The sequence below is a fragment of the Salvelinus sp. IW2-2015 genome, linkage group LG18 (genome assembly GCF_002910315.2).
Source record: "Salvelinus sp. IW2-2015 linkage group LG18, ASM291031v2, whole genome shotgun sequence".
Lineage (NCBI taxonomy): Eukaryota > Metazoa > Chordata > Actinopteri > Salmoniformes > Salmonidae > Salvelinus > Salvelinus sp. IW2-2015.
The window spans coordinates 10,109,511-10,129,952 of record NC_036858.1 but is presented as its reverse complement, the minus strand read 5'-3'; the positions used below and the strand labels follow the sequence as shown (position 1 = coordinate 10,129,952).

At 43.5% G+C, this 20,442-nt stretch overlaps 1 protein-coding gene across 2 annotated transcripts in view; it reads right to left on the bottom strand.

Moving 5' to 3' along the window:
- Positions 1-2,205: 2,205 nt before the first annotated feature.
- The window catches only part of LOC111977430 (proto-oncogene Wnt-3-like), a 28,482-nt gene continuing 10,245 nt past the window's right edge, over positions 2,206-20,442 (bottom strand). The window contains 4 exon segments of one of the 2 annotated variants that reach the window (XM_024006847.2): positions 2,206-3,877; positions 6,646-6,911; positions 10,674-10,915; positions 14,935-15,476. In XM_024006847.2, coding sequence (XP_023862615.1) covers positions 3,398-3,877; positions 6,646-6,911; positions 10,674-10,915; positions 14,935-14,999 — 1,053 coding nt within the window. In that variant the 5' untranslated portion in view covers positions 15,000-15,476 and the 3' untranslated portion in view covers positions 2,206-3,397. 2 annotated transcript variants of the gene reach the window in all.

The window sequence follows — 20,442 nt, the reverse complement described above, 5'->3', positions numbered from 1 at the left end:
GACACTGCCTGGTATAGAGGTCCTGGATGGCAGGAAGCTTGGCCTCGGTGATGTACTGGGCCGTTCGTATTATGACTCATACTGTGGTACTCTATTGAGTGTTTGCCCCCTAAAATAGAAGGATAATGTCAATATTAGACACTATTGCACCACCTCTCACCCCATCTGTGTGCATGCCTAACAAACTTCCATTTACAGACAGTAGCTACAGTTCTGCAGCTATTTTTTTTCTCCAGATAAACACAAGTCAAGTGCCCGTTTATTASGTACACCCATCTAGTGCCGGGTCGGACCCCCCCTTTGCCTCCAGAACTGCCTGAATTCTTTGGGGCATGGAAACATAGCTCAATTGCTATCAAGGGACCTAATGTTTGCCAGGAAGACATGCCCAACACCATTACACCTCCACCACCAGCCTGTACCGTTGACACCAAGCATGATGGGGCCATGAACCCYCCTGTTAGCTTGCACGATTCTTGCCATTCTCCTTCGACCTTTCATCAAAGTCACTTAGGTCACTCGTTTGCCCATTCTAATGTTAAATGGAACAGTAACTGAATGCCTCGATGCCRGTCTGCCTGCTTTATATAGCAAGCTTGGCCACGTGTCTGTAGGAGCTAACCGTTTTTGTGAATGGGTAATGTACCTAATAAATCGGCCACTGAGTGTATATATGTATATTGACCAGATCTATACATTATTTGCAGTGACCAGTGCGCTTTTTGTCCAAAATCTATTTGTAATGAAGTCTTGGATGCTGTAAGAAACATTTTATGGCAAGTTACAATTGTATTAATGAAGATTTCGTACAGTACTCTTCTGAAATGTTTTATAAATATGTGTATTATTGATTGATGCTGCAGATGCAGTGGTAATTTACTTGTCATTCACCTATTATCAGGGGGAAATTAGCTTGACCGAGACAAATTAGACATTTCACAGATGTGTCCTAGAGCAGATTGAGACATTCTGATTTATAGTATTGAAAGGATTGTACGATGGATAACTGTATCACAGTTGGGAACACCATCACAGCTTGCCATGTAAGAAATTAGTTCAGTAGTGTTATGTGCAATGCCCATATACATGATTTGGTAAGGAAACGTAGAGGAATCGATGCTCACAAACGGCAATGATTAGAAAAGTACCTCTGTCTAAGAAGCAAAAGCATGAGCCAGTCATTTGTTCTTCAAATATATAATCTTAGTTCAGTCATACAGATATATACATTGTATAATAAATTATATTTATAAAAACATAACATTTTCAGATTATAAAATAAAAAGGGAATTATTAACTTTAAAACCTTTGTACAAAACTTTGGATGTAGCGGTGAGGAAAGGAAGGAACTGAACACAGAAAGGGCCCGGGTAGAGAGAGCCTTTTAGAGGGTGACGCAGATACTAAGCTATGTCACAAAGGGAGGAGTCTACACTACCTAGGTAAGTTGTATTTTTGTTGTTAAATATAATGAATAGGAAGCARGTAGGACTGTRAGAACATGTTGTGTGGAAACCTCTCACAGGTTGTTCCACTGTTGTGAAGCCAGCATGCCTGCCTGCCATCCCTCTAACCCTAACACCCGTCACTGGAAGCAGCACAAACACACACTCACCTTCACTCACATTGGCTGTGTCCCAAAACACTAAGTACCCCCCTTACCCTCGTCTCCTTAATTTGTTTCCCACAGATACTTCAAATCTCTGAACAGGATTCCACCATATTGCTTCTATTGTCAAGACATTTCACATCAGTGGCAATCCAGGGAAGGAGATGAGGAAAGAGGCCTATTGAAGACTATTAGGACACTTTCTGCTCTCTCCCCTCTGGTCTCCACTTGTCATCACATTTCACTGGTGAGAGAAGGGTTTAGCTTAGACAAGGACTTCACAGTACTATGAGGAACATAATGAAATGGACTGTCAGTGTGTTGGATAAATGATCTCATTGTCGTAGTATGACTGCTATGAGTAGAATAATTCATTAGCATTAGGCCTATTGCAAGTGCAAAATAAACTGATGACGAATGAATCCAATAAAGTCTCTTATACCTGAACTCTACCTGTTTGTTGTGAATGTTTTGTTCTATATGACATTTAAGCAATGAGGACCGAGGGGTGTGGTATATGGCTAATATACCACGGCTAATGGCTGTTCTTAACTACGACGCAACGTGGAGTGCCTGGACACAGCCCTTAGCAGAGGTATATCACAAGGTATATCACAAACCCCAGAGGTTACTTATTGCTATTATAAACTGGTTACTAACATAATTAGAGCAGTAAAAATACATGTTTCGTCATACCCGTGTTATACGGTCTGATATACCATGGCTTTCAGCTAATCAGCATTCAGGGCTTCAAACCACCCAGTTTATAATTCATTATAATTTCCTCAAATACTGTAAATCTGTCTGTTTCATACTCAATGGGAAATTAAAGCAAAATGTCTCTGATCTGAATGAGATGAACAACCTCAGTTGTGTTGCTGTATGTTAGAACGTAACTGGTTAAGACAAGAATGCATTTTCTCTCATAAATAGCAATAGCCAACGTTTTACCACCTCTAGACAGTTCTTGTTCAGTTGAATAGTGCATACGTGCAGAAATGTTCGTTAGTGGAAACGAGCGTGTTTGTTTCCTGCACATGTCCCCTCCTGCATACCACCTCCAGTCCTGGCCCATTGCTAATATTTCAGAAATGTGGGGCTATAAAATCAGGCTCTAGCATATCTTCCAGGCATCAGGCATCCCAGCCAGGCGACAGCTGTAGTTCAGTATCAGTACAGTGTGCAGGGGTTGGGAAAGAGGAGATTTCATCAGCTCAGTAGTTTAGTTTAGGAGGGAAGGGTCCAGTAACAGCCACTCAGTGGGTTCAGTAGTTAAAATGGTAGGTTCCTGGGCTGTCGCTGTGTGTTTAGTACTGTTGGAGAGTTGGTTTAGTTCTCAATAGTCGACCAGCCAGGTGATTGACTGGTGGAATCAGMTGTTAGTTAAAAATATGTCAATTCGATAGCAACGGTCTGGAAAGTCATCGGTTACTGTACAGCCGTGTGTGGGGGAAATAAATAAAGAAGGGGTCATGGRCCAATGGTGCAGGAATGTGAACAGGTCAAACTGACAGCTTGTTCCAAAGGAAATGGGCCCTCCCATATGTCCGTTAGTGGAACTACCTACTCAAATAGAGGAGGAGGATGCAGGGCTTGGAAGAAGGATATGTTTTTTTTTATTACAAGGGTGCAGAAGAATAGAGTTCCAGTACAAAGTGCCATTTCTCATTGGTGCCTGTCTGTCTGTCTGTATATATTCACAAGGACTGCAGTGTGTGTGTTTGTGTGTCTGCSATGGGCGCTGTGGTCCATCATTCTGTCCGTCTGTCCGAGTGAGCACACAGGCTTTCACTTGCATGTGTGTACGTCGTAGACGCGCACACACTCCTGGCAGCTGACGTAGCAGCACCAGTGGAAGATGCAGTGGCACTTCTCCTTTCGCTTCTCAGTCCGGGTGTTGTGGCCCCTGCCGCAGCAGAGCAGGTCGCAGCCCTCGATGCCGTGCGAGGACACGTTGCAGGCACGGTCGCGGGTGCCGAACGAGCCCGTCTCCTGGTTGGGCTCGCAGAAGTTGGGCGAGCCCTCGTAGTAGACCATGTCACGCTCCGTGGGGTGTTTGAAGAAGGCATACTTGGCGCGCAGCGTCTCCACCCAGCCGCGCGACTCGCGGTGCTTCTCCACCACCATCTCCGAGGCGCTGTCYTACTTGTCTTTCAGGTAGTCACCCAGCATGCGGAAGTCGGGCTGTGCCCACCAGCATGTTTTCACCTCGCAGCTGCCAGACAGGCCATGGCATTTACAGCGAAGGTGCATGTGGTCCAGGATGGTCTGGGGAAAAAAGAGAAAGAGGGAGAAGGAAACAGTTCAGAAACTGATAGAATAATCCTGTTTTCTTTCAGCACAGTGTAAATGTGATATCGATTGGTAGCTTGTCAGTCTACTACCGGAAAGTCCGTTTGATTAACTACTCTTACCAATAACCTGGCTAGTGACTACCGACTTGTAGGTTGAGAACAACATGCTACTTGGCTGATTCTTCAGGTGTGGTTCAGGCAGCTGTGAAACAGAGGCAGGCCTTTGCAGTGTGCAGCAGCTAATTCCCTCAGAAGTCACTACACTCACCTGAGCAACGCCACCGGCTCGGTTTGCCTTTGTTTAGATTTGCTTAGCTTTAATTCTCTGGCTACATTTAGCTGCAGAATTCCCCCAGCTGCGGCGGAAGGCAGGTGTTTGTGGCACCTTTGGGCGAGAGGGGAGTGGGGGCGCTGAGGGGTGGAGGGGTTCTTAGTTCTGACATCATGTCCTGGGCTCGTCTGGCCCCTGGCATCTCCCAGGGGCCCTGGGGGGAAACAATGAAGTGTGAGAGTGCCAGGTGGGGCGACTGGGATCAGGGTGATGGAGAGAGGGAGAGGGGTTATGACAGGGCTGCCTGCCGTTTTGCGGCTCCTGTGGTCTCCCTGCTCCTGTCTAGTCAGATCAAAAGGCTGCCTTGTTGCCGTGTGGTCTCTCCAATTGCCCCTCAGCGTGCTGGTGAGGAGTAGCTCGCCAGATATTTCACTGAGCAATGACAGCAATGAGTGATGGTTTAAGTCCAGGCTGATTCCCTTCTCTTCCCTCTCAACTAACTCAGGTTATTTGTCTGTCAGGGAATTTCGGATGGGATTTGAGGCATGAAAGGCAGGGGCAACTTTTTTACATCAGATAATTACCCAGTCTTTCAAGATTAAGTGCTACTTTTCAGGCGGAAACTCACAGAAATGTGGACTGAATTTAAGTCAAATACCGAAATCTTTCCTGTCACAGAATTAGTAATCTGGTACTGTAACATTTACTGTGGATAATTCCATCCTATTGCCAAACAAGTAGATCTTTGTTCATTGTCTTTTTACTACTGTGCTTTTTACCTTTCTTCAGCTACAAGGCTGGGTGTGTCCAGTATCATTATGTAGTGATGTGTACTAAAGTATATACACTGCATCCTGCTTGGCTGTGTAGTAAACAGTGTTACATACAYTTGAAGTCGGAAGTTTACATACACCTAGGCCATATACATTTAAACTCAGTTTTTCACAAATCCTGACATTTAATCCTAGAAAAAAATCCCTGTTTTAGGTTAGATAGGATCAGCACTTTTTTTAAGAATGTAAAATGTCAAAATAATAGTAGAGAATGATTTCTTTCAACTTTTATTTCTTTCATCACATTCCCAGTGGGCCAGAAGTTTACATACACTCAATTAGTAATTGGTAGCATTGCCTTTAACATGGGTCAAACATTTCGGGTAGCCTTCCACAAGCTTCCCAAAATAAATTTTGGCCCATTCCTCCTGACAGAGCTGGTGTAACTGAGTCAGGTTTGTAAGCCTCTTTGCTTGCACACGCTTTTTCAGTTCTGCCCACAAGATTTCTATAGGATTGAGGTCAGGGCTTTGTGATGGCCACTCCAATAACTTGACTTTGTTGTCCTTAAGCCATTTTGCCACAACTTTGGAAGTATGCTTGAGGTCATTGTCCATTTGGAAGGCCCATTTGCAAGCAAGCTGTAACTTCCTGACTGATGTCTTGAGATGTTGCTTCAATATATCCACATAATTTTCCTACCTCATGATGCCATCTATTTTGTGAAGTGCACCAGTCGCTCCTGCAGTAAAGCACCCCCACAACATGATGTGGCCACCCCCYTGCTTCACGGTTGGGATGGTGTTCTTCGGCTTGCAAGCCTCCCCCTTTTTCCTCCAAACATAACAATGGTCATTGTTGCCAAAGAGTTCTATTTTTGTTTCATCAGACCAGTGGACATTTCTCCAAAAAGTACGATTTTTGTCCCCATGCGCAGTTGCAAACCGTAGACTGGCTTTTTTATGGCGGTTTCCTTGCTGAGCGGCCTTTCAGGTTATGTTGATATTGGACTCGTTTTACTGTGGATATAGATTATTTTGTACCCGTTTCCTCCAAAGGTCCTTTGCTGTTGTTCTGGGATTGATTTGCACTTTTCCCACCAAAGTACTTTCATCTCTAGGAGACAGAACGCGTCTCCTTCCTGAGTGGTATGACAGCTGCGTGGTCCCATGGTGTTTATACTTGCTTATTATTGTTCGTACAGATGAACGTGGTACCTTCAGGCGTTTGGAAATTGCTCCCAAGGATGAACCAGACTTGTGGAGGTCTACAAAATGTTTTCTGAGGTCTTGGCTGATTTCTTTTGATTTTACCATGATGTCAAGCAACGAGGCACTGAGTTTGAAGGTAGGCCTTGAAATACATCCACAGGTACACCTCCAATTGACTCAAATGATGTCAATTAGCCTATCAGAAGCTTCTAAAGCCATGACATKATTTTCTGGAATTTTCCAAGCTGTTTAAAGGCAGTCAACTTAGTGCATGTAAACTTCTGARCCACTGMAATTGTGATACAGTGAATTATAAGTGAAATAATCTGTCTGTAAACAATTGTTGAATGACTCCAACCTAAGTGTATGTAAACTTCCAACTTCAACTGTATGTGTATTTATATTACATATTTACGTTGTATAGTATGTATAACCAATATATCCATTCTAGTAAATCCTCAGTGTAGGCCAGTGTAGGCCTATTTACCGTGCGTCCTGCCTCGTTGTTGTGCCGGTTCATAGCAGAGCGTGCATCGGGCCGGTTCTCTCTGGCATCGGCAAACTCTCTGGACACCAGCACCCCGAACTCAGCGTCCTCGCTGCAGCCGCCCCACTTCCATCCCTCCCCCGGGGGACCCTTGTGGTGGGAATCACAGCCACACATTGTGGACGTGCCCTCAGCGCAGGACCGCGTTACAGCAAACGCCACYCCCGCAGAGGCGATGGCGTGGACGAACGCCGACTCTCTGGTGGCTAGCGAGAAAAAGGAAAGAGTAAATTCAATCAATTAATCTTTAGTACCATCTTCTTAACAAAACAGTTTCTGCAATCTTCACTGCTGCCAACTTCCATACATCAGGGGTAATGAAAATGACACCCTTGGGCACAAACCTATTAACACAGCTTTTCACCTTCAAGCAGGTATTCATATATCATAGCGATAAATACTTGGTTGACACACAATGTACTGCAAGAATAATGTTTTTCAGGAGAAAAGTCCTTGAGAGGATTTAAAACATTGGGCCCTGATCAGTGTAGAAAACACTGGGTGAAATTATTTTCACTCTCATCATCTCCCACAGAGCTAGGCGATATGGACAAAAATCCATATTGCGATAAATTGACCCATTTTTTGCGGTAACGATAAATCAGTGATCAATAATTTTTGGGGGGAGGTGGTGTATTCTACCGATTTTGGAAAGCGTCGTAGAGATGGCTACATGAGACATGTCCCCTAGCTGTGCCATCACCATATTGTGGCTGGTGTCAGTAGGGCCTAATGCTCAGTGAGATCTCAGTGACCTTCTGTCATCCCTGAGGTGTGCTGTTTTGCATTGGAAAGTGTTTCAGGAATGTCGCCCCCCCCTCTCCTCCCCCTGTCAGAGCCCACGGGGCCTCTAGGTAGAAACCGAGCAGTGCGTCTGCTTTGCTCCGTGTTTGTGCTGAGAGATGGAGTTACGCCTCCTTTGAACGGAACAACTTATTATGTAACCAGACACCATTGTTTCACAATCGCAGCACACTTACTGTGTGCTGAGGGCTTACCCATTTCTCTACTGCACCACCTCGCACTGCACACACACCGGCAGGGACACACACACAGAGGGTATGGGGAGGGCCCACTCTGCAATGGAGCCACTGTTAAAGCATCTAGGGAGGCCTAGCCCCTCTAAAACTGACTGCAGTTAGTAGTGTTCTCTACTAAACACCTGCAGGGAAGTTAGTTATTCTACAGTGTAAGTCGATCTACAAGTCTTTGTAGTGTTAATTTGCATTAAACAGAGAGAAACATACTTGAAAAAAGTTGTCGTTTCGGTCGCTAGGGGACATTTAACTTGCTCATAAAGTTAATTAGCGCTTAACCTTTCATGACGTTACTTTTTGCATTTAAGCCTTTGTTTGATTGAAACCTTTAGGTGAATGGCTGAATAGAGTCACAGTTCARAATAGGGTGAGAGGTCATATGGCTGCTCTGATGGGAAATCCTGGGAAGTGGAAATGTAATACAGTCACTGAAGTAACACTAAACATCACCCCTGTTATCTACATGACAACATGTCTCACACAATATCCAATCAGGTAATACATCTTGTAAATATATGGTCACAAAAACATGATTAAAGACATTGTCCAAAGTGCCCACAATCAAAAATGTTTTCCAGTGTGCTTCATTCTAGGTAAACAGCACTAAAAGCGTAATTTTTGTGCTAAAACCTCAATGTTTGTTTGATTGGATCGCACACACCTCTGGTTGGGAGGCGAGCGGGAGTCCCAGCTAGCCCTGGCAAGCCATGCTGGGTTCTCCACAACGGGGGCCTGTGAGCTGTGGGCCKCGGGAGCTCTGGCTGTCAGCCAAGGCTGCGCTGCTCCTGCTACCTGCTGGGCCCATCAATCCGCCTTTGTTTCCCTTGTGTCACACTAGATTACCCACACAAAGGGCCCAGCGACTCGCGCCCCTGCAGCCCCGCTCTGCCCAGAGTTGGCAATCCCTAAACTCCCCCCCTCCAACACCCTCTCTCCGCCACCACCCTGAAACCCCATCCTCCACTACCACCACCACCGCCACTTTGCACCCTCAACCCCCCATTTTCCGCCTGTAGCCACCACCATAAACACCATAGGGGTTAAGGTGGCAGGGGAAATGGTTACCCTGGTCTGGACCCCTCCCTCGTCAACCCATGCCGTCACTCCCGACTCAGGCTGCCCCCCCCCCCTCCTCGCCAGCACCCCCTGCCTTCCTTCCACCTCACCCCAACATGCCGGCCTAGGGTAGGTTGGGAGATTCCCTTTCAGCCTGTTTTCATGACAGAGTCAAAAGGGCGTGTGAATGGGGCGTCCGTGGGAGCCGGGCTGTGTGAGGCGCGCACTGGTCTTCAGGCACAGTAGGGGTTGAGCTGAGCCCTCCAGCCCCTTTCTATTGCATGTAATCTCATTTGGCCTTCCCTCCCTTTTTTAAAATGTATTTTTAGGAGAGCGATGGAGGTTCAACTGCCCATTCCTGCCCAGATCCCTTTCCCTCTGACACGCAGGCTAATTAATATCCAATCAGCAGCCTCACTCCGCAACACAAAGACCCATCTTCATCATTAGGTATTTAAAGGCCTACTCCGAGCACCCCAGGTTCTGTTTTCTTAGTGCGTTCTGTGCTTTTGTATCAGATTGTTTAAAGCACCCAGTCAGTTTTAAGACCGTTGATGATTAGTATTCACTGTGAAAAGCCTGGCAGATGATCTCCAGTGTATTAACTGTGACAACTGTGTATCAACTGTAATTGTGTGAGCTAATCTTGAGAGATTTACAACACTAACTAACTTTCATGTGTGAAAACATCAACAAGGTTGGGAAGCTCAGAAGAAGACACACAGACTCAAAAGACAAATGTGATGTTGAAGGTAGCGAGATGGATGGACAGCAAATAATCTGTCAGTGCTTGTACCGGCGCTCCTTTCTCACTGCAGTAAGGAAAGGTGTATATTACTGTAATCACCCTGCGGGTCATTTGTCAGTAGGAGCATGTGGAACAGGCAGTGCTCAGCAGCAGAGCAATGGGTTCTTTTATCCCTATGTCAGTTTACGGTACTTACCTCACATTTGTTTACACACCTTGTTTCCCATTTTCTCACTGATATGCAGTGGTGTAAAGTACTTAAGTAAAGATACTTTAAAGTAATACTTAAGTAGGTTRTTGGGGTTATCTGTACTTTACTTTACTATTTATATTTTTGACAACTTTTACATTCCTAAAGAAAATAATGTACTTTCTACTCCATACATTTTCCCTGACACTCAAAAGTACTTGTTACATTTTGAATGCTTAGCAGGACAGGAAAGTTGTTCAATTCACACACTTAAAGAGAACATCCCTGGTCATCCCTACTGCCTCTTATCTGGCAGACTCACAAAACACAAATGCGTTTTTGCAAATTATGTCTGAGTGTTGGAGTGTGCCCCAGGCTATCCGTAAATTAAAACAACAAGAAAATAGTGCCGTCTGGTTTGCTTAATATAAGGAACGTGAAATGATTTATACTTTTACTTTTGATACTTTTGTATATTTTAGGAATTACATTTAATTTTGATACTTAAGTATATTTAAAACCAAATACTTTTAGACTTTTACTCAAGTAGTATTTTACTGGGTGASTTTCACTTGAGTCCTTTTCTATTAAGGTATCTTTACTTTTACTCAAGTATGACAATTGGGTACTTTTTCCACTAATGCTGATATGTCCCTTTAATGTTTTTATCACCGCTATGAAAAAAAGTAGTTTCCTCATAGAACCTGCAATCCCCTGTTGAAGTCAGATTAGCTCATCTTTTACTGAGGAGTCAAATTCCATGGTTGTTGTACATCAATTTGTTTTTTTGTATGTTTTATATGGTACTTGGCTGTAATTCATATATCCCAAAGATATCTCAGTTACATCCCTCATATGAATACCTCACTGGCAGTATAGAGGAAGGAGTATATTTGTATTCTTCAAACAAACAGTCCTGTTACAGTAGTAGGCCTACCTTTGTCCAGCACGGGCCCGAAGATGGCCAGGTTGTCCTTGATGGTGGTGCAGTTCCAGCGGCGCCCCCTAAACTGGTGCTGGCACTCTTGGATGCCCAYCTTCACGCCCTCGGCCACACTGGGCATGATCTCGATGTAGTTGCGACAGAAGCGCAGCTGCTTGGGCACCAGGCCGGGGATAGAGCCACACAGGATGGGTTGGGAGCCCAGAGACGAGTACTGCTGCCCCAAGGCTAGGGACCTGCAACACAGGGAGAGGGAAGGACGGGGGAGTGTGTCATGTACCTGCCCATCCAGACCTACAGTATATTACTGTCTAGTCTAGCGCCTACCCTACACAGTCTGTCAGTCTCTCTGTATCTCCATTCAGCTTTCTAACGAGAAGCCATCTATAGGATCTGCTGCCATTGAGTATAGAGGGCCCTCCCTGAACTCACTGCCTCAATGGCAGGGAGGGTTATATATGCCAGGGAGGCCCTCCACAGAGGCATATTGTTCAAAGAAAGAAAGCAGATTGCCTCTCGATATACAAAATGCAACTTTTTGTCCCATTGGTTTTAATATATTCTGTGCTCAGAGTTGCTTTTGTAGTAGGTGGGGTTGATTATTGTTTTTCTGTGGGGGTTGGGTTGACTCTGTGAGTGTTTTATTGGCTGCATGAGTGCTTAATGCAGTTGCACTTACAGAAGCTAATAGCCCCTCTTCAAGAAAGGGATATGACCTATTAGTATTGACTTTTCAAAGTGCTCCCTCTTGTTAGCCCCCGCAGATCCTGATGATCCGAAAGATAACACGCTAATCTGTCTGTTAGTTTCTCCTCTAGATAAGACACACACAAACAACACACATGCTCAATTCTCTGTTATTAGCCTAATTTATGATATGCGATGTGTGTGTGTGTGTGTGTGTGTGTGTGTGTGTGTGTGTGTGTGTGTGTGTGTGTGTGTGTGTGAAAGAGTGTGTATGCACTTAAGTGTGTGCCATGTGTCGTATTGGACATATGGCATTCCTAAAACTCCCTGTGCCTCACCAGCGGGCTGGCAAAGATGTGCCTAAACATGGATTAATCACCACAACGAGACAGCCCAGATCAGCCAGGGATGCCAGAAACCATTATAGTTTCATCGAGGTAATTAACTTTAATTGCCTGTTTTTTCTCCTTAGATAAGGGAAGGAGAGGAAAAGGTGATGTTTGCTATGTCCATGTTTTAACATGCTTACTGTGATGACAGGCTCAAACAAAACTGAACCTTCTAGAAGATGCTATGTTTGCCATAAAGTAGTTATGAGATTTTGAGGTTTTATTGTTTATTTATTTGTGAGTGTATGCCACTTTTATAAACATTCCCTTACCTACCTATGCGAAGTGGCGCAATCCACCATGCACCACAATCCATTGCATGCAGATATTAAGTCCTGTAAGCTAAATTGACAGTACTATAATTTAGCAGTAGCTTCTCTCAAGAGACAGAGCATTCATGATCCTTATCTGTTTCATGATATTGTACGGATTTTTTCATCAGCATACACAGACATTTTAGAGTGTGAGAGAGTGTAAGAGAGTGTAAGAGAGTGTAAGAGAGTGTAAGAGAGAGTGAGAGAGAGTGAGAGAGAGAGGGAGAGAGAGGGAGAGAGAATCATGGGGAACAATCGGTGCTGATCAGATCAGAGCGCCACTCGGGAAGACCTCAGGCCAGCCGCAGGGCGCAACTCTATCACGGCAGCCACTGACTCTGAAAGATGAGCGCGCTGCTGCAACCCACCCCGACACAAAAGCCAAGACATTGAAGTCAGAGGGAAAAGTTCACAGCTCATGTACGCTTTGCTTTCTCTCCCAGCCACAACCCCCCACCACCGCCTTCCTCACACTTTTGCTTTTTGATCTCCTTTGGAATACAGGTGAGCATTGTTACAGCAGGCTCCCAGGTTTCACTGCTTGCCAATGGGGCTTACGCACTGAGARYGCAGGCTGAATGGCTAGTACTGCAGCTAAGCTGATGGAACATGTGAGACTGTCAACAGTCATCACTSCCTGGCCTGCCACATGTTCATCTTGTACTAACTTACCAATAATGTTCAGAAAGATCATGCAATTTCTGGACTAAATAAAGATGGAGGGAAGACAAGTGACTAGTTCAAAGTCTATTGCAGTGAGCAGTCCTATCTTAAAAGATTAAGATATGGTAAAGCTAAAGTCATTTCACCTGCATTCACCCAGGCTTCAGACCTCTATCTCATTTCAATGCTGAGTTTTGTTATTTTAAAACACACACTTGAAATATGTGTTCGTATTCATAAATATCTGTCGGCCCAATAACAATATCCCAATGATATCAACTGAATAAATAGTTCCATAACATTTCATGTTCCCTTGCACAAAAGTAGACCTCTGATTTATGTGCTGGTAATTAGAGAGCGGTCATTTTTTATCTATCCATCTTTTTCTGTTATCCGATAATCTAAGGCCATGTTTACTCAGGCATGAGGGAAGACCTTATAAACTCATCTGCCAATCCCAGAAATGCCACTGAGTTCAAGTGTTGCTGACTTCACTCTGTCTGGAATGACTGAGTGACTAAGTTGCGRAATTACACAGTCTGCCAGCTGTGCTACTGCCCATTAATCTCCCAACCTGCTATGGGGCGGACCTGAGTTGATGCCCTGGCCCTGCATGGAGCTGCCTGCCGTGGTGGAGCCCATCCCTGGCACCACATAGCCAATCAGCTCGCCCCGCCTCCTTCTGGTACGATTGCTGCTGACGCACCAGTTTCGGAGGCGTCGTGTGGATGTCTGATGAAGTCAATTACTTAACCACACAAGGGCTTTCTTGTGGACTTAACGTGTTTAGACTACACGCTGAGGCTCTGCGTCCTCTTTTATTTTGTTTGTAAAGGATGAGCCTCACTTGGTCTGTAATGGACTGACGAGATGAAAGCAAGGAGTGTCTTTGGCTAGGTGCTAATGACAGTCTTAGATCTGAGAGGAAGCCAGGCATATCACACACACACACACCCACAGCGCTGTGCGTATATCACGCTGAGCCGGTCGGCTTTGCCTCGCTTCTTGGAAGCCATGAGCGATGTGTCTCAACCAAGTTGGAGAGGAGCACAGAAGCAGCAGGGCATGGGCCGAGGGAGGCAGAATGCCGGGGGAATCCACTCTAGGGGAGTAGACAGGGGAGCAGAAACTGCTTGGCAGGTGCATGCCTAGGCAGGTCTGTGACTGTGGGGCCTCCTCTGGCCCTGTGGGGGATTAGTACTGCTGGTTGGGGGTTTTCTCAGTATCAAAAGCAACTCGACATGAGCATATGGGCCACTGGAAACCACAGACACGAAGAAGAGGAGACAAAGGGATTTCACCACAAAGTGCAAAACAGTTGAAATTCAGGACATATCTATCAAGGCTATTTTCACAGGGGCAAAGCCTCTGTGAAGGTTGCGATTCTGCTCCATATGTCTTCTATGAAGGTTTGCTTCACCACTGCTGCTGAATAACCTTTGATTCAATCAGTATGTGTGGCTAGAATGTTTTGCAGCTATCTCTGTGGGAGGTCTACATCACTGGGGTCAAAATGTCATACCTGTCTAAGAGCAGACTTTCCCTTTATAACAGCCAGGTACTCCATGCCCAGAGGCACAAAAAACACTCTGCCACCCTCTGAACCACTTTAAGCATGACACCTGACCTCATTGCCTTGAGCTTGGTGGCCTGTAGGAGCAGTTTGAAGTTCATGACCAGCTAGGCCTCCTATCCTATCATCACTTTAACCTCCAGTCATGCATTCAGCTCAACACCAGTCAAGGACAATTACCTCAAATGTGTAGCCATCTTAATCTCTCCAATAGTATAAAGCCAATGTCAACTGTAACATGTGCAATCACTCAGTTGTATTAGGCCTATAGGCTTACTTTGTAAAGTGAGTGGGCATATTCCTGAAAAGGATGTCCCTATGACAGTGCTGTTATACCATGTTGACAACTTTTTTCCTCAATAGGCCTAGGCTACAACTCATCCCATTCTCTATCATTTGAATGTAGCCATGTGAAGGGGATAACTAGGCAAGCTATCTCAATTCACCAATATTGTTGTCAGTTTGTCATCCACCTATCCAGTAATAGGCCTATAAAAGAACAGGACACTGTGACTATGTAGTTGCTGTTTTAAATTGCTTCAGTCGTTATATTAGCAGACACATTTGAATTATTTAGGATTTCCAATAAAGCTTTATATTTGTGTTGTTAACGTCACTGCTGAACTCACCATTTTGTTGGAGCCCTCATCATGAGGAACACTTCTGGAACTAGACTTGTGGTTGCTTGGTCCATTATTGCTTAAGTTTACTTGTTGATGTAAATAGCCTACACGTTTTTCACGCGCAGAAAATGTCAGTCAAGTTGTCAACGAGTTAACATAACTTCCGCCAACATGGCGCCACATTTAGACCTTCACCATTTGTACGTTGCTAACTTTAATCTTGTAAAGGTTTATCAAACATATATCATATCAAAGAGTGTCGCCACTATGTGATATTTCAAAAACACAAACAGAGCAAACCGACACGAACTATCTAGACCAGCTGGACAGACAGCCGCTATATCAGTAAAACAGTCTCGTGCTGTTCCTTTTCTTCCCGCMCTTTGTTACCGATTGTAATTTTCTAGCATGGTGTTGCCTACACTAAAATACACCACAAGTTGTAACTTTTGGCAATGAAAAGTTATCAGGTAAGATCCATGCAATATTACAGGGTTGGGGATTCGGTTTTCAATTAATAGATGGACAATTGAATTCCTGAATCTATGCTACACACATGCAACAATGAAGATTTTGAATGGAGAGCWGAAATTATGCCCAACAAGCTGTCAAACTCACTTTAGCTTGAGCAAAGTGCAGGTAGGCTAGGCTACTTAACTGCAGTAACCAACATTTCCAGGAGGGGTATTGCTAATGTCTTCTGACTGAGTTATAATCGGCAAAAATGCAACGTTTGCCCATGGCACTATGACKATAATGGGGCCTAGGAAGAGAGAGCAAAACAGATAGGGAGAGAAGGATTAGAGAGAACCAGCCTGTCACAATCCATCCCTCTATGCATTATTCCCCAGGCACTGTTCAAAGCTCCATGGAAAAMAGGGTGGTGTGTGCTTGTGTAGAGGGGATGGCTCTGTTGCTACTTGTACTCCAAGGCTTTACTCCTATCATGCCATGCATTTAGGTGCACACATGGCTACCCTGTCATAGTTACTGTASAGTGCTTTTTCTGCATAGAAATGTAAATCGAAAGAGTAAAAAATAAAATAAATAATAAATAAACATAATTTACGGGATTGTAAAACGTTTTTAGTTTAAACTTAAACGACTACAATCAGATATAAAGTATGTAGAAAAGGGCAATTCCACAGTAACAGAATTACGCTGAGACTCAGATRTTTCACTTTAAAATTATGCCAAACAAAAACCATCGATTGCAAAGTTAAACAAACCATACAACTCTATGCACAAGACTACTTTGAACAATTTCCACTGAGAATTTTACAAAAACACATTTACTGGAAGCACTGTGCAGAAACAAATTTGGTAACAGAATTTCTGTCAAAATCTCCCTCAGGTTTTATGCAACCACGTTTTCCATGTATATGCTCCGAATTAAGATTYCAAGATGTCTGCAAAAAGAATGGGGTGTCAGCTATGATATGACACCTTGAGTTTGAAAAAATCTATTTTGGTTATTAAGTGAAGTGGATTAACACCTGGTAACGGAATTACGGTAACATAATTAAATTATGGGTCCCTGATCTGTACTATACTGAAATGCATAGTTATGAATGTCATTCTCTTCATAGTGATGTATCCGGAATAGGTACACAAAAGGTAGAAAAATGTAATAGCCTCCTTTGCATGTTTGGGTATTATTCTACTCACTGGCTATTATTCTAATGAGCTCTGTCCCCAAACAATACCAAATTTGGTTGGTCTGAACCGGACAAATCTGTACCAATCATAGACGTCTATGTTTCAAAAGTTTGGGCATCACAGTACAGTACAGATTATTTGTTTATTTGGATCTCCATTAGTTTTGCAGAAGCAGCAGCTATTCTTCCTGGGGTCCACAAAAAACYCAAAACATGAAAAGTAACAAAACACTGATACACTGATAGACAAGGAGTGCCATACAAATTTAAAATACGACGATATACAAACAATGCAACTGAAACATTATACAAACAATACAACAACAACAATACTGTGTGTGTTCGAGCGTGTCTGTGTGTGTGTCTGTTTTGAGCCAGCTGCAGCTTTCTTACTTTGCGGCACTTGACCATTTTAATCYACAGTAATCAAGAAGGGACAAGACCAGTGKTAGTACAGTTCATTTTTGTGTAAAAAACACAACATGTATTTTAATAACAGACATACCCCTCCCCATCTTCACAACAACTTTGTCAATATGATTTGACCATGATCATTGACCATTCAATGATATACCTAGGAGTTTAGGTTTCTCAACTTGCTCAATGGTCACGTTTTGAACCAAATACAATGCTTTTAGTTTTAGATGTATCTAAGACCAGTTTATTAATAATCACCCATTCTGATACTGACTGTAACTCCTTATTTAGCATTTCAGTGAGCTCACTGGCTTTGGGTGCTGACATGTGGAGTCATCCGTACATAGTCATTCTAGCTTCGAGTAAGACCAGTGGCAAATKATTTGTAAAAATAGAGAAGAGTAAAGGCCCAAGGAAACTGCCCTGAGGGACACCACAGAGAAGCTTCCATTGAATAATACTCTCTGGGTTCTATTAGTTAAATAACTCTCCAACAATGTGATGATTTTTTTTATAACAATGTATTATCAATAACTTCAAAAGCTGCATTGAAATCTAAGAAAACAGCTCCAACTATCAAATATATTATCAATTTATTTTAATCAATCATCAGTCAGTGCAGTACATGTTTAGTGCCCTTCTCTATATGCATGCTGGAAGTCAGTAGTTAACTTGTTCTCTGAAAACTAGCATTGTATTTGGTCAAACACAATCCTCTCCATCAGTTTACTAAGAACAGACACATACACTCCTTTAGGCTTTTGTTAAAGATGACGCAAATAGATAACGCAAATAGMGGTGGCAATACAGTCTGCTATCATTCTCAATAGTTTTTATGCCTGGTGGCTTATTATTATTATTATTATTATTGATGGATAACAATAGTTTTTTCACCTCTCCCACACTAACTTGTCAAAATTCTAAACAGCGATTCTTCTCTTTCATTATTAGATATTTTATACAAAAGTAAACAATATATACAAAAGTATGTGGACACCACTTCAAATTTGTGTATTCTGCTATTTCAGCCACACCCGTTGCTGACAGGTGTATAAAATCGAGCACACAACCATGCAATCTCCATATACAAACATTGGCAGTAGAATTGCCTTACAGTGACTTTCTACGTGGCACCGTCATAGGATGCCACCTTTCCAACAAGTCAGTTTTTCAAATTTCTGCCCTGTRAGAGGCACCGGCCAACTGTAAGTGCTGTTATTGCGAAGTGGAAACATCTAGGAGCAACAACAGCTCAGCTGCGAAGTGGTAGGCCACAAGCTCACAGAACGGGACCGCCGAGTGCTGAAGCGCATAGTYCGTAAAAATCGTCTGTCCTTGGTTGCAACACTCCCTACCGAGTTCCAAACTACCTCTGGAAGCAACATCTGCACAATAACTGGTTGTCGGGAGCTTCATGAAATCACCATGCGCAATGCCAAGTAACGGCTAGAGTGGTGTAAAGCTCGCCACCATTGGACTCTGGAGCAGTGGAAATGCGTTCTCTGGAGTGATGAATCACGCTTCACCATCTAGTAGTCCGACTGACTAATCTGGGTTTGGCGTATGCCAGGAAAACGCTACCTGCCCTCAGCATATAATGACCTTCTAGATGATTCAGTGCTTCCAATTTTGTGGCAAACGGGAASGCCCTTTCCTGTTTCAGCATGACAATGCCCCCATGCAAAGTGAGGTCCATACAGAAATGGTTTGTCCAGATTTGTATGAAAGACTTGACTGGCCTGCAGAGAGCCCTGACGTCAATCCCATCTAACATCTTTACGATGAATTGGAACGCAGACTGCGAGCCAGGCCTAATCGCCCAACATCAGTGCCCAACCTCACTAATGCTCTTGTGGCTGAATTGAAGCAAGTTCCAGAAGAAATGTTCCAACATTTAGTGGAAAGCCTTCCCAGAAGAGTGGAGGCTGTTGAGCAGCAAAGGGGTGACCAACTCCATATTAATGCCCATGGTTTTGGAATGAGATGTTCAACAAGCATGTGTCCACGTACTTTTGGTCATGTAGTGTAGCTTCAAGAGCTTTGTCCAAATACTGAGGGCAGATTTAAACAGCAACAAACAGCAGGGATTTAGACAGCCACTAGCCCAGGATAATCCGCGGTCCCAGCCACAAGGGCTAACCGCGTTAGGGCCTGTGTTCAAGCTTTTAAGTAAACGTTGCTAGCTGGATAGCTAGTTAGCAGCTAGGCTAGCTGCTACGCCCAGCAGCTCTTCAAACTTTTGGTTGGCAGGATCCCTGGACAGATATAGCGGTCCCAGCAACAGAGGCTGGATCCCTGGACAGATATAGCGGTCCCAGCAACTGAGGCTAACCGCGCCACGGGAAACAATTTCAAAAGGTAGCTAATAACCAAACTTTTAAAAACTTTTCCAGAGACTTTCAAAAGTACTGTACTGTATTGTACTGACCTACACTCTACTTTTCTTTACTCTACTGTACTGTGCTGTTCAAACTTGTGAAATAGACGTCTAAGATTGGTTAAAATTTGGACTGACACAAACTCAACTATTTTTCAACGTCCATGGACGTCCAGTGTCGTTCGGTGCTCAGTGGGCTGGTTACAGTGAATGGAAAGAAAGGGAGCTCATGGGTAGGTGTCAGTAAGAGCCGGGAGAAATGACATTAACTGGAGAGAGTGAGAAGAGAGACAGGGAGAGTGAGAGGGAGGGGTTGTCCAGACTGTTTTCACACTCTTGCTTTGACCACCTAGCGATAGAAAAAGAAAGAAAATGGTTATGAGCTGAACCTAACAGTATGCCAGTGGAAGGGAGAACAGTGGCAGGTGACCCAATTGTGGTGTGTGACTACTATGAATTCCCATTGTAGCCAATTCAGTTGTAGTCATTCTTTTACAGATTTTTTTGGTCATTCTGTTACCGACTTAATAAATCATAAACCAAATTGTTATCAGTAAAAATACTATAACTAATTGATAGGTCTACATTTACTTGTTACTTCTGTGAACTTTCATTGTCCTCCCTCCTCATGGGAGAAATGTGAAAATATTGATGTGTTTTGATGTATTTCTAATGCCTTTTAAGACTTTTTCTGATAGATGTTCCTTTTCCAAAACCTTTGCTTATTCCTAATTTGTCAGATGGAAAATGGTTGTAATGTATATACTGTATGCCTTAATTTCTCAAACATGTAGACTTTGCTTTCATTTGACKCCAAATTTGATGTGKTCCTATGAACGTCACATGTTAGTGCTCTTGTTTTCTTTTCTCAAAGAAACGCACAAAATATTATTATTATTATTATAATGGACCTATGTATTTTTTAAAAGATATTCTTTGAGACCAAACAATCACAAAAATTAAAGCTATGCATTCAGGAYTATTTTTGTCATGGCATGTGGCCCCCATTGAGTTTGTTGTTTGAGTCACTCAGGTATAAGCCATGGCAAAATGTGTAGAATT